This window comes from Microcebus murinus, chromosome 4 (genome assembly GCF_040939455.1).
Source record: "Microcebus murinus isolate Inina chromosome 4, M.murinus_Inina_mat1.0, whole genome shotgun sequence".
NCBI classification, from domain to species: domain Eukaryota; kingdom Metazoa; phylum Chordata; class Mammalia; order Primates; family Cheirogaleidae; genus Microcebus; species Microcebus murinus.
This window is the reverse complement of record NC_134107.1, coordinates 76,806,316-76,820,020: the sequence shown is the minus strand read 5'-3', so window position 1 is coordinate 76,820,020 and position 13,705 is coordinate 76,806,316. Positions and strand designations below refer to the sequence as shown.

Below are 13,705 nucleotides of genomic sequence, written 5' to 3'. Positions count from 1 at the left end.
AAGAACTTTAAAATGAAAATGCTGAAAACCAGTTATAACTAAGAATGAGTTATCTCACTGTGCAGGCAAAGGAAGATGCCCACAGCCCCTGGAAGTCAGTGAAACCCGAAGAAGACATTCAGAGGCCCTTTGACAGAAAGCACTGCTTGAACTCTATTTGTCAGAGGAATGGACATCTGCCAATTAAAGAAAACGTATCCCAAGAGAGATAGGCATCAACACAGAAAACACCTGCACATGAATGCACCTTCTTGCCCTTGAGGAATTTTTATAAGAAGGAAAATAAATTAATGATTATTTCACCAGGAAAGGAAAAAAAGGCTCCATGAGATTACTGTTAGGAGGTAAGGAGAAAAGAAACTGTAATAACTTGCCCAGTAGAAAGGCAGGTGATCCTTGGACAAAGGGAAGGAAGGATGTTAAGACATGATGACTGAAGAGGAAAGTGAATGATGCTGTCAAGCCAAAAGACCAGAGTATTAGAAAGATTTAAAGAACAAAAAAGAGGAGGAAAAATCCACTAAGTGGGGATAAAAGATATGCCATGCTTTTTGTTTTCATTTGGCAAATCTGCTTTTTAAACAATGTAAGAATCCTGGCTCTATCATTGATTAGCTATGTAAACTTGAGCAAATGACTTAATTACTTGGTGCCCATTATCTTATTGGTAAATGAGGACAATAATAGGACCTCCTACATAGGGTTATCATGAAGAATAACTTAGACAAGAGAAAGGGCTATAAAAAGTGTTTCAGCACATAGTAAGTGCTGAGTAAATGTTAGTTTCTTTTTATGAAAACAGGAAAGGGGAACAGTTATCGCCACTGTAAAGTTCACTTTTAAGAGATGATGAAATCAGTAAGGTTTTTAAAACAGAAGCAAGATGGTCAAACAGATCAGAGATGAAGGCTTTTAGAGTTTCTTCTACATCAGATTATTCAGCTGACAAACTAGACTAAAATTACATTTTCAACTTTCCAAGAACTTGGGATGAGAGAAGACCTAAAATACACAATTACTCTGAAAATAAGCTTAATGTTGTGGTCCTACTATCAAAGAGAAAATAAAAGAATATATGGTATTATCCAAAGGCTCTTCAAAGCCCTCTTCTCCGGCCACTTTGGCATGTAAGTCTAGGGCTAGGTGCCCTGGAGAAGGTATCGGAAACCAGGGTCTAAGCTGAATACCCCTCAGCTGCCTAGGAGGCTTCACCTTCAGAGAGTGACAATAGGGCAGTTACTTGGGGCCAGTGGGAGGGAGCAGATTTGTAACTGAGAATTATAAATAAGAAGAAAAGACCTCTCCCTGGCACCTTTGTTCCATAACTTCTCTTTCATTTTATCGGCGACAGAATAGGACAGAGGTCAAGGTGGAAACTTCAGATCTCTTCTTTGCATCCACTGCAGTGATCTGTCCTTTTCACTGACAACATGTGAAAAAGTGACTCTTTACCACCAAAAATGGGAGAAAGGCTACTCCTTCACTATCATAACACACATGGCAATTTAAAGCCTATTTCACCCCTAATACAGCGGGTCTTGCAATGGTCTTGCTGAGAAGATGATAAATATAAAACAAAAAAGTCTGACCTCATTTCAAGGTGTATGATGTACCAGTTGACTAGGAGACCCATTGTAACACTTTCTCTAATATTCTGTGCAACAAATAACTGAGTAATTCTTCCAAGTCAAGGTTTTCAAAAATTGATTTACAATAATTCTCCTTTAAAAAAAAAGTCTGAATCAATATGATCAGAACATAAGTAACATTTCTGGAGAGTCCATTGTATTCTGTGGGTGCTGATCAAGTTATACCCAGCAAGTGCCCAGGGCTCTCATAAAACAATATCTTTAAGGAATAGACAATGACATCAACATAGTGCTTTCAAGCGTATCACCCATTACTACTTGCTCACAGAGCATATAAATGTCATTTTATCCTAATTCTATCATCATTTTTTACCTTCAGTTAGTCTACTTTGGAATCATAATTAAGGATAGCAAAGCATCCTCTTGAAAGAAACTATGTTGCTTATATACTATCAGGATATATTTATTTTATCTATATGCCTCTCCCCACAGCCAATACAAACAACATATCACATTAATTGACATTTATAATGATGATCCAAACCATTAAGTAAAGGTTACAAAAGGCAGAAGGTGAGAGGGGAGAAGGGATCAATCTTGCAGAAAAACTACCACCAAAAATATTTACCTTCCACCAAACAGAGAATTCATATCTCCAGAACACTGCAGTTTCCAGGCAGTCCAAATAGCTGAGGATTTACCATGTGCTCAATTTTTAATATTTTCTCTTTCTAATGATGATAACATGATGATGATGATGACTGTAGCAGTTTAACACATGTCTGTAAATTCTTTGACAGGCCTATAGAAAATAAGCTCCACCTCCTTGAATTTAGGCAGGCTTCTAAGTCTGTTGCCCAACAGAGAATGACAGAAAACGACTCTACGTGACTTCTAAGACAAGATCATAAAAGCCAACGCAGCTGCTGTCCCGTTTGCTGAAATGCTCACATCTGGAGCCCTGAGCCACCATGGAGGATTCTGACTAGCCTGCTTCTGTGAGGAAGACAAGCCCATGGAAAGACAACTTGTTGGCACTTCAGTCTGCAGATCAAGCCTTCAAGTTATCCCAGCTCAGGTGCCAGACATGTGAATGCAGTCCCAAATCACCCATGTACCCAGCCTTCTTCTCCCCAAGGTCCCTGGCATGAAGGAGCAGAGACAGCCCATCTCCACTGTGCCCTGCTTGAAGCCCAGACTCTCAGAAATCTGTAAGCATAAGAAAACGCTGCAATAGTAACTGCAAGAACAATAGCTAATACATTAAGTCTCCTAATGTGTCAGACACTGTTGTCGTATCTCACATATAATCCTTATAACAATCTTTGGAGGTAGGCATTATTATTATCCTTATTTAACATATGGGGATACTATACTTAACAGAAAGGGTAAGCAATTTACCCAAGATGATAAAGCTAGTGAGAGGCACAGGCAGGATATGAACATAAGTTTCTAACTCTTAAGTCTTAACCATGAAGCTCCACAGATCATCACTGAAATCAGAAAATGGTATCCAAAGAGCAAATCACGGCCAGCCCATTAGGCCCTCTCCAATCATCAGAAAGGACCACATAGTCACACTTAAAGAGAGTTATAGAATGTGACGCCCCATACTTGTATTAATTCCTTGGTTGTATCTATGCCCTCCATAACCTCCAATCACTATTCAGCCACCCTCCCCAGAAGGGAACTCTTCCATGCTTCTAGAAGTCATGACATCTGCAATTCAAGCCCATTTCCTCTTAATAACAAATATTATTTACCTTCAATGTGAAGATAAAATACTTGAAAGGCAGTTATAAATCATTTCTTGGCCTTCTCTTTCAGAGTGGAATAAACCAGGTTCATTTGCCCTGTTTTCTAACATCTTACTACAGTACGTTCCTTTTAGAATAAAAGTTTCATGGGAGCAAAGGACACCACCCCACACCTTCTCCAGTTCTTGGCACATGACAGACCCTCAAATATCAGATGGATGAACTATCTTTTTTATTGTATCCTCATCAAATTCTCCACTCAGTATTGACTTGTATAGTTCAGGGTTACTCATTCAACAGATATTAAGAGAGGAATGAATGCTTATCTAAATTTTCACCTAGTTTATATTCTGTCCAAAATAAGAAATGTCATCCTTTTAATGTCCAGCATATACCTTCCTCTATAAGAGAAAGTGAAAATATTCAATGCAAATTCAATTAGCATATTTGTGACTGCTGCCTAAACTACTAAATAGTAGAAAGTCTGTTTATTTTTTGAACTAACGTAATTATACATAACCTGTCTTGTATTCCTAAACGAATAAAGTGATCTTAGTCACTTAATAAATGCCATTAAAATATAAATATGTGTATTTATTTCCATTTTTTCCTCCAAATTCCTAGAATTTATTTTGGAGAAAGTTGAAGGTAAGAAACTTCAGAATTTGGGAACGTTTTACGTCTCAACGTATGGCTAAAATAACACATGTCTTGGAGTAGACCTTTTAGACTCTATATTCTGAATATTTTGATGACTGTTTTACAGGAGCAAATCTAAAAGTCAGCTAAGGTGAATTTATCCACAACTTTTCATGCCACCCACCCCTAATTTTTGATCTGCCAGCCCAGCCAATACCATGGGAGGATAAGCCCGACAGGGTTATGTCCTTTAACAAACCTACTCCTTTAAACAAACCTGACAGCCCCTTTTATCTTCAAGGTTTGTGTAAATGGTCTTGTGACGCTTTTTAAATTACTTTCCCAGGTGTCTTAATTTAAGCTTATTGTGATTTCAGAAGGCATTTTCTTTGACTCTTCTAGATAAGGGACCATTAGACCATTTCTCTTTTCAGAAACAAGATTGGTTTTACATGTGTTTTTCTGCAATGAATTTAATTCTGTACATTGAGTACCGTATCTCCTAGTTTCCGTAATTCCGAAAAAGCACATTTCCTGGTCTCTTTGCCTGCCCTTCTATCTTTCAACCTTTCCCCACATCACCAGGATGAGCAATCAACCTAATTGCAGTGATATTTAGGTGTCAGTCCCTAAGGGAACAGGGACTTGCCAGAGAATTTCATATTCTTTCCCCAAGCCCCCTGATTAGAGGGGTCTCACTTGCAACTTGGTTCTCCGAGCCCTTCAAAATACAGAAAGGAAAAGGCATGCCTCACACCTGCTTTCAGGGGTCACATTCCTGGGTCACACCACACAGAGGAGCCCTCAGAGCTGAGAAGCAGCAGCTGAACTGAGATGCTTCCTCCCTGGCATGTGGCCAAAGGGTGTGTGCAAAGCCCCACCTCACACAGTGGAAGCTAAGGAAGCCTGGAAGACAAGATAGCTATCATCCCTGTCTTGCTTGGCCTGTTCTGAGAAGGGTGGAGGAAAAGCAGGAGGAAGGAGGGAAAAAAAGGAAGGACAGAATAGATCAGAAGAGGTATGAGAGAACAGAAGTGGGAAGACCTGTTATGTGAGTGGCTCTCACAATAACCAGGAGACGAGTAATGAGCCTTTAAACTAGTTGGGTTGTAGAGACATGCAAAGGAAAGGCAAGTATGCAAGAAGTACTTTGGAGGTCATCTGCAAGGATCTGGCAACTGACTGGATGTAAGAGAAGGGCAAGGAAATGAACTTCATAGTTTACAGAATGCTTTCAAAGGAGACAACAGTTAGGATGATGCAGTGGAATGGTATCTGAGCAAGCCCAAACACTGAAGAGAGAACAGTGGCCAGCCCCTGCCTCTCGCTGACAAAGGCTGGTTCAACAGTGGAACAGGCCCAAGGTGGAGGAGTCTGGGCTGGCCTTCGATGATCCTCTCCAGAAGGACTTCTTAGTCCTAATTCCACCCAAGCATTTCTACTTGCTTCTCTCAAGGACCAGATTGCTGGGAGAATGCCATGAACAGAACATTCCTGGAAACAGTAGACATCCCTTGATAATGGCCTGGTAAGCTCTGCCCCTGGCATAACCCAGATGCCATGCCAACCCACTTTCCAAATGAAATGGGCCTCCAAAAATAGAAGTGGCAATGGGAAGTTCAAGTTGATAGAGCAATCCTAATGAGTACACACCAGACCAGGCTTCCAAGGGAGAAGTGGTACATTTCATTCAAAATTGTGCTCCTGTCCCGTCATCTGAAGCCAAGTGGTGTTGCCACCAGACAGAGCTTATCTCTCAGTAGAACACTGCACAACATAAATTGCTGCAATGAAGGAAATGGCTATTAAGCAACTGAACTGTGTCTTATATGATTAAGAACCTGAATTTTCAGTTTTACTTAATTTAAATTGCTTAATTTAAATTATTAATTATTTAAATTGCTACCAGTGGCTAATGGTTACTATGAACAGTATAGGTCTGGAACTTTAAAAACTAGATGGGGACCAGATCACATCGGTCCTAAACTGCCAGAAAAAATTTCATGGAATTATATTTCTCTATTGTGAGAAAGCCGAATCTCTTAACATTCCATCATCTGCTCAAGCAATTTTCCAGCACTGAGCTCTCCTTTGATAATTACTGCAACTACCTATCAATATACCTCCAAAATGCCTCAGTTTGGAAGGATCCTAGCTCAACCATCCATCCATTGCAGGAAGCTTCTTCACAACATCTTTGGAGATGTCTATGCAATCGTTACCAAGTTCTCCCAGCAACAATGAAATTTAGGACAGGCAGTCCACCCCAAGTCTTCAAAGAGATATCAACAGTGCACAAAATAATAATAATAAAAAAAACATTTTGCACCCTGCTTTGCCTTTTATGTAGCCCTTTCACACCCAGGTGTGGTGTTTAAGCCCCACAATAACCTTAGAATATAAGTACTTTGTAAATACATTTATTTTACAGAGACTAAGTGACTTCCCCAAGGCAATATGGCTTATATATGGCAGCCATATACCCAAACTTGGCATGTCTTTCCAAGTAGCGAGAAACAACTACGAGAAAGAAAAGTTGTGGTCGGGAAGGAGTGAGGCACAGAAGAAGAATAGTTAGGTAAGAGACTATAGTTTATAGACATCAACTAATAACCTTAGAAATCAATCTGTTTCAAACTCAATCATTTGAAGATGAACAGACTCTGTTCCAAAGGGTAAGCATCTCAGGTTAGGTCCAATTTAAAGAGGACTATGCTCTAAAATAGTGATTCTCAAAGTGTGATCTGAGGACCAACAGCATCGGCATCACTTGTAACTTGTTAAAAATGCAAAGTCCTAGGCCCCATTCAAGACCTACTGAAACAGAGACTCTAGTGGTGGGGCCCAGCAATCTGTGTTTTTAACAATCCTTCCAGATGGTTTGGGTGCTCACCCACACTGGAGAACCACTGCCCTAGAATTGTACATCTAAGGCCCAATCAGCTTCCTCTGGGAAACAAACAACATGACCATCAAGGAAAAGGAAACAGAGCTGCCAGTTACAAAATTTGGGACACAGCCTGGTGACATCAGCCCTGACTTACTGTACCTAGGGTAACAAGCACCATAACTCTGAGCTAGCCTCACCACAGCCAACTCACACCCCCACCTCCTGTGCTCAGGGGCAGAGAGGAAATAGCTCTTGACTCAGAAAATCTGGGTTTTATAGATGGGGAAAAGGTATATTTTATAGACAAGTACTAGATTGTGAATAGTGCACCCTAGCTTCTAATCTCATTCAATAAGTAATATTTGGTACATGATACAGTACTCCCAACCGAAAAGGTAAGCTTCTATAAGGCAGAACAGGGATTCCAGGTTCTCAGAGAAAAGAGACATTGGAGAATACACACAACATTATAAAATGATTTACCGCTCTGCTGTGTTAGTAACAGTAATGACAGCAGGCATTCACTGAATGCGTGCAGTGTGCCCAGCACTCTATGCACTACTTCACTGAACTACTATTGTCCTCATTGTATCAGGGTTCAGCATGTAAAACTCCCTGAGGTCACACAGCAAGGAGGCAGAGGAAGCAAACCAGATCTATCTGTTGTTCTAAAACAATCCAAAATACTACCTTCTTTTTCATTTTAATATCTATTCCACAGCTTAATCTATCCAACTTCATTCACTCTCTTTGTGACTGATTTTTGAGCACTGTCTTTCCACCTCCTTTTAAGCTATTTTTCCACAGGCTATTCAAAAAGTCCTCAACTACTCAGTTTACCCCAAATCCTTCAAGCATGTGCTAAAGAATCAGAGCAGACTACACTGAAGAATTCATGGCAATAAAGATATCCAAAACTGGGATCAAAGGCCAAGGACCAATTTTATTCCCACCATGCCTGGGCAGCATGCCCAGGGAATCCTTCCCTGACCACCTAGACCAAAGCAAGCCCTCTCTGCTCAGAGCTCCTACAGCCCATCACACATCTCTATCTAAGTACTCAACACCTGGTAATGTCTATAAGCTCCCCCACCTATCTGTGAGCGCTTGAAAGTGGGAACTATGCCAGATAATTCATCTTACACTTCCATACAAATTCTTAAAAGGAATAAAAGTGAACTACAGTTGACAAATAAATTTAAAACTTTTAGAAGAAAACATAGGAAAAAATCTTTGGGACATAGGCCTAGGCAAAATGTTCTTAGGTATGACACCAAAAGCATACTCCACACAGGAAAAAAAAAATCAATAAATTGGACTTTATCAAAATTAAAAGCTTTTATTCTGCAAAAGATCCTGGTAAAAGAATAAAAAGACAAGCTATATACTGAGAAAAATATATGCACAAGTCAGATATCTGACAAAGTACTTGTATCTAGACTATATAAAGAATTCTTGAAGTTCAACAGTAAAATAAATAATCCAGTTAGAAAATGGGCAAAAGACATGAATAGACATTTCATCCAAGAGGATATATGGATAGCAAATAAGCCCATAAAATGATGTTCAACATCATTAGCTATTAGGGTAATGCAAATTAAAATCACAATAAGATTAGAACACCTATTAGGACAACTAAAATAAAAATAATGACAACACCAAATGCTGGTGAGGGTGTAGAAAAACTGATCTTTCATATGTTGCTGGTAGGAATGTAAAATGGTGTAGCCACTCTAAAAAATGGTTTGGCAATTTCTTAAAAAACTAAACATACCCTTATCATATAATCCAGCAATCGATCCAGGGCATTTATCTCAGAGAAATGAAAACTTACATTCACACAAAAACCTGTATACAAATGTTCATAGCATCTTTATTTGTAATTGTCAAAAACTAGGAAAAACCCAGATGTTCTCCAACAAGTAAATGGCTACACAAACCATAGTATATCCATACCATATAATACTACTCGGCAAAAAAAGGAACAAACTATTGATATGAGCAAACATTTGGATGGATCTCAAGGACATAACGCTGAGTGAAAAGCCAATCTCAAAAAGTTACATACTGCATGATTTTATCTATGTAACATTCTCAAAATGATAAAATTATAGAGATAGTCAACAGAGTAGTGGTTACTAGTATTTAGGAACAAGGTAGAAGGTGGGGAAAAGAGAATGGGTGCAACTATACAGGGATGGCACAAGAGAGCCTTGAAATGATGGAATAGTTTTGTATCTTGATTATGGTGGAGGTTATACATGAATCTACACATGAAAAAAATGCATAGAAGTATACATGCAGAAAAAGAAACATGTGCATGGAAAACTGGTTAAATGTGAATATGCTCAGTGGACTGTAACAATGTCAGTTTTGTGGTTCTGCTATTGTACTATGGTTATGTAAGATGTTACCAATGGGGGAAACTGGGTGAAGGGTACGCAGGACCTCTCTACTATTTTTGCAACTTTCTATGAAGCTATGATCATTTCAAAATAAAAAGTTAAAAAAAAAAACCCATAACAAAAAAGAAGTATATAGCTGCAATATTGACCAGTAAGGTTCCAAACACAGATTTAAACACATACTATAGGACCATGACTTTGTTTTTAGAAAGTTAAATCCAGTTCTCCAGAGTCTTAACTGGGATGCATTTCCAATACCTTAGAGCTACTCTCCTACTCCCTCCTTAAAGGAAAAAAAAATGTCTGATGTGTGAGCCCCTGTGGGAGTCCAGGAGTCCTATTCCCAAGCATCCAAAATGAATATACCCTAAGGTTTCACAAGGCCTGGCCATGAGGGTGGAGCCAAGGGCCTTACAAGTTAGAGAAGAACTTGGCCTGTTGCCAACACATAAGCCCAGGAGCAGGAGTGGCTTCCTTCCAGCAAAACTTGAGTACTGACCTCCTCACAATGGCCAGCATTTACATTGTGCCTCTCCTCCAAGGCAAAACAAAGTCAAACCAACAAAATAAAAAAAATCACTAGGCAAACAAAAATAACCACCAAAAAAAAAAAACCCTCCACAACCTCAGACTATTTCCAACAAACCTTGTAATCACATATGTCCTTTTTCTTGACCTCCACACTACCCATTGCTTTTCAAGGATTCTATTACCTACTGAATTCTAGGTCATAAGAGCCTACCAATATTAACAAAAAAATAGGAAAAGAAATTATTCAAAACACTTCAGAATTTCCTGACTTGAGCTCCTTTCATATGCATTTAAAATGGAGACAGCCACACCAAAAAAAAAAGTTCCTTTGGGGTAATTTCGCGTATCAGAAATATTAACAGATCTAACAAAGTTACTTCTTTTTAATTTATTGGCCCCCAAAATCTAACTTTTACAATTTTCACTAGCAATTCCCTTGTTTCACGTCATTAATTATTTTTTTAAAAGTCTTACATTATATAGTGTTCAATCATTTTCAAAGCATTTTCACAAATTACTATGAAGAAATGTAGCACTGTACCTAGAGGCTGTACTTTTCAACAGAACTCTCACCAGCCAGACTACCGTCTCATTTCAATTAGTTCAGCCATCTTTCCCCCTAGGCCCTGGGTCCCCACTTCTCCACAGGGGTAGACATCAAAAAAAGCAGAGCTCTACCCACAGAAGCCTCCAGACAATCTGGCCAAGGGCAGACGCTCTCAAGTCTAATCAGTAGAGTGCCTTCCTATAAAATCACTCACATGTCTGCATTCATGTGCTTTTCTTAACTACAGCACTTTAAAATCTCATTTAAACTGAAAGTCCTCCATTAGCTTCCATGAAAAGATGTATTTTTAAATGCTTTGATCTCTACGTGCCCTTCAGTACATTAGTATTCTTCATCCTCCACCATCTGCACAGAACCTAAAAGACGAAGATTCCTGTGCATTTTAGAAAGAAGGGGGAGGTTTACAAAGGTTTCCCTATTTACCTTGAAAAATGCATCCCACAAAAGCAAAAGTATACCATCCACGAAGTCAATATCCTCCTCCCTCCACTGCCCCTCCCTACCCCACCATCATCAGGAAGAAAGTAGTGGCTGTCTAAAGCCTTCTATGTGTTACTCACTTTTTCACTGTGGTCAAATCAATGTTATCCTTCATTCTGTTCAAATCAGTGCTTTCCGACCCCTTACTTCCCCTCAAAACAGTTCAAAATGTATTTAAGTATTGTTCCCACATTAATCTCATAAAGAGCATTCATAGTAAATACAATATAATGCTCAGAGCACCTTGCTAGGAAGTAAATTTCATGTTGCTCTAGACTCTCAAGAATCTGCAATCTAGAGGGATCCTTAATGGTCAACCAGGGCCTGGCTTCCCAGCTGCCTGGGTCCAGGAGTGGTAGGCAGCCAGGGGAAATCTTACCCAGTTTGGCAGTGACCCACAGGCCAGTTTTGGAAATAGGGAGCCATGATTGTTTAACGTTTCAAGTCCTGACTTTTTGCTTCCCGCAAAGGCAGGAATTTTTCTGGAACTGTAGCTATTAATATCCCTCTATTTTGGTTTTATTCGCTTATAGTGAGCAAGTTAACACGTTATCGTTTGGGGTAGTCAAAAGCATCTTCGAGGTACCAATAGCGGCGCTGGTGACTAGCTACTCCCACCACTACCAATGACTTTTACAAGCAGTATAAACAGTCTCAATTCTCCTAACATGTCTCAGAAGAAGAAAATGGGCAACTAGGGCTGCACAGAGCAAGGGAGCCAAGAGATCAAGGGGATGAAATGTTGGGTCCCAAAGGCAAAGCTGCATGATCAGAGCCCTGGTTTATGGAAGCACCAGTCCAAGTGATCCACACACTAGACGGGATAAAAAGCATTTGCCATTTGGAGACAGGAAACCAACACGGAAGCCAAAATGGCAAAAAGCTTCGAACAAAAATGGAAAAGGAAAGTCTTCCCAGTCACCAATTAAGATACAAAAAGAGTAGAGCGAGGCTAGGCGAGGCGAGGCGCGGACGCTGCGCGCAAGGAACCAGGATTCTCGGCCTGGGGTTCTGAGGAGGGAAACTTGGAAAGGTCGCCGCGAGCCTGGTCCAGGTGGCGGAGGAGGCCCTCGAGGTGCGCGCCAGGGCTCGTCTGTTCTGTCGCCTTGTCCTCCAGCCCGGCTGCCCAAGGGGCACGTTCGGCCCCTGCCCGGGCTCCGTTCGGCTGTCATAGGCCGACGTGCCAATCTCCCTCCTGCCACAAATGTCACATTCCAAGAGAAACCAGTTCCACTTGGAAAGTTTAAATTTTTCCCCCTGAAATCAGATTCTTTTCAAGGCAGCACTAACAGGCAAGGGAGAGATGGATCCAACTCCCCAGTTTGTCAAAGAAACTTGTCTGGGGAGAACAAAGAAGGAGCAGCAGCTAACGCAAAACGAGCCTCGAGGTCCGGGGCGCGAGCCCTTCGCTGCCCCCGCCCGCCGGAGCCGAGTACGGCCCGCGCACAGGAAGGGTCCAGCCCCGAGCGCCGGAGCCCGTCCGGCGGGTCAGCGCGCGCGCCTTTGTCTCGCGCCGAGGGAAGCGGCCACCGAACACCCCCTTCCGCCCTCTCCCTCGCTCGGAGACCGTGCGCCGGCGCGTCCCGGAGAGTCCAGCCATATGGCAGCGCTCTCGGGAAAGGCCTGCCCCCGCGTCGCGGCGCGCTGGCACCCCGGGACCCGCACCCCGGGAACACAACTTCTCCAGTGGGGCGCGGGGCGGCGCGGCGCCGAGGCCCGGCCCGCAGGCACCAGAGGGTGGCACGGGAACCCTATTTAAAAAAAGAAATAAATAAAACAACCTGGGATGTCAGCCCCCGGCCCCCAGGAGGTGCCCCCTGCCCTGAGCAGTAGGGGGCAGGGGAGCGCTGGGTAGCTGGGTCCTTCTGGTGGGAGACTCGGAGGCGCCCTCCCTGCTCCCCGAACGGGGGCTGGTTACCTTTCACCGCAGGCTCACAGGTTCCCCGGCGCAACTTTGCCCTCCACATGAGGCGACCATGGCTAGTTCAGTCCCGCGGCTGGGGAAGGCGGCCGCCGGGCAGCGCGCTGGGCATGGCGTGGGGCAGCGCGGGGAAGTGGCGCCCGACGATCAGCCCCATTTACACAGGAAGGAGAGAAATGCCAGGGCTTCACCTCCAGCTCCAAACCCGACAGCAGCTGCTGGGTCCTAGAGCGTCCCGCGCGCGCCCGCCGCCGCCGCCCGCTCCCTCGCGCCGGCCCGGGAGGGTCGCCCGGGCTCGCCGCTGTAACCCTACACTCCACCCCCGCCCGGCGCCCGGCCGCTGGGCCCTAGAGCCCGTCCACAGGCACCCGCCGCCCCTCCCCGGGCCGCCAGTCGGCCAGGCTGAAACTGCCCGAGCTCGAGCTGACGTGTCTCCCCAGACTTAGGAGGGGGACGGCCTCCCTTGTTTTGTCCCTTGGCGCGTTATAATTAATTTCGGACTCACCAGTTCTCCTTCCTTCGACTTTGTCTTCCTTCCCACCGTGTCAACCACGGCTGAAATCTGTTTCCGTATGTGCCTCGAAGTCCAGGTTATGTTGTGCTTAGGATGGGTTTGTTTCTTAAGTGGAATTTCCAAGTGGAGAGTGGCCACACTTTTCTCAGCATATCCCAGGCCCCATGCTTCCATCAAGCACTGGGATTGGGCAACAAGCTGCAACTCTGTGCTCCGTTAACAAGCAGAAAGGCCAAAACAGACCTTACAGCCTTAGATATTAAATGTGTTCACAGAACCGTGCATCCGCTGGCTACAAACCCCCATGCTGTTATCTGCCTGAGTAGGGGCAAAGAAGGTAAGTGGGAAAATGTTGCTAATTCTGCCCCACCTCTTAAATCAGGCTGTACTAAGTAACACTCCTCACCTCCC

General features: G+C 42.8%; 1 protein-coding gene across 3 annotated transcripts in view; it reads right to left on the bottom strand.

Moving 5' to 3' along the window:
* AMOTL1 (angiomotin like 1) overlaps window positions 1-13,705 on the bottom strand; it is a 171,462-nt gene that overhangs the window by 87,826 nt on the left and 69,931 nt on the right. Inside the window, exon 1 of one of the 3 annotated variants that reach the window (XM_076002450.1) lies at window positions 12,778-13,072. The exons of the other annotated variants lie outside the window; for them this stretch is intronic. Within the exon in view, the coding sequence (XP_075858565.1) occupies window positions 12,778-12,826 (49 nt within the window). The 5' untranslated portion in view covers window positions 12,827-13,072. Of the gene's footprint in view, window positions 1-12,777; window positions 13,073-13,705 lie in introns of those variants that run through there. 3 annotated transcript variants of the gene reach the window in all.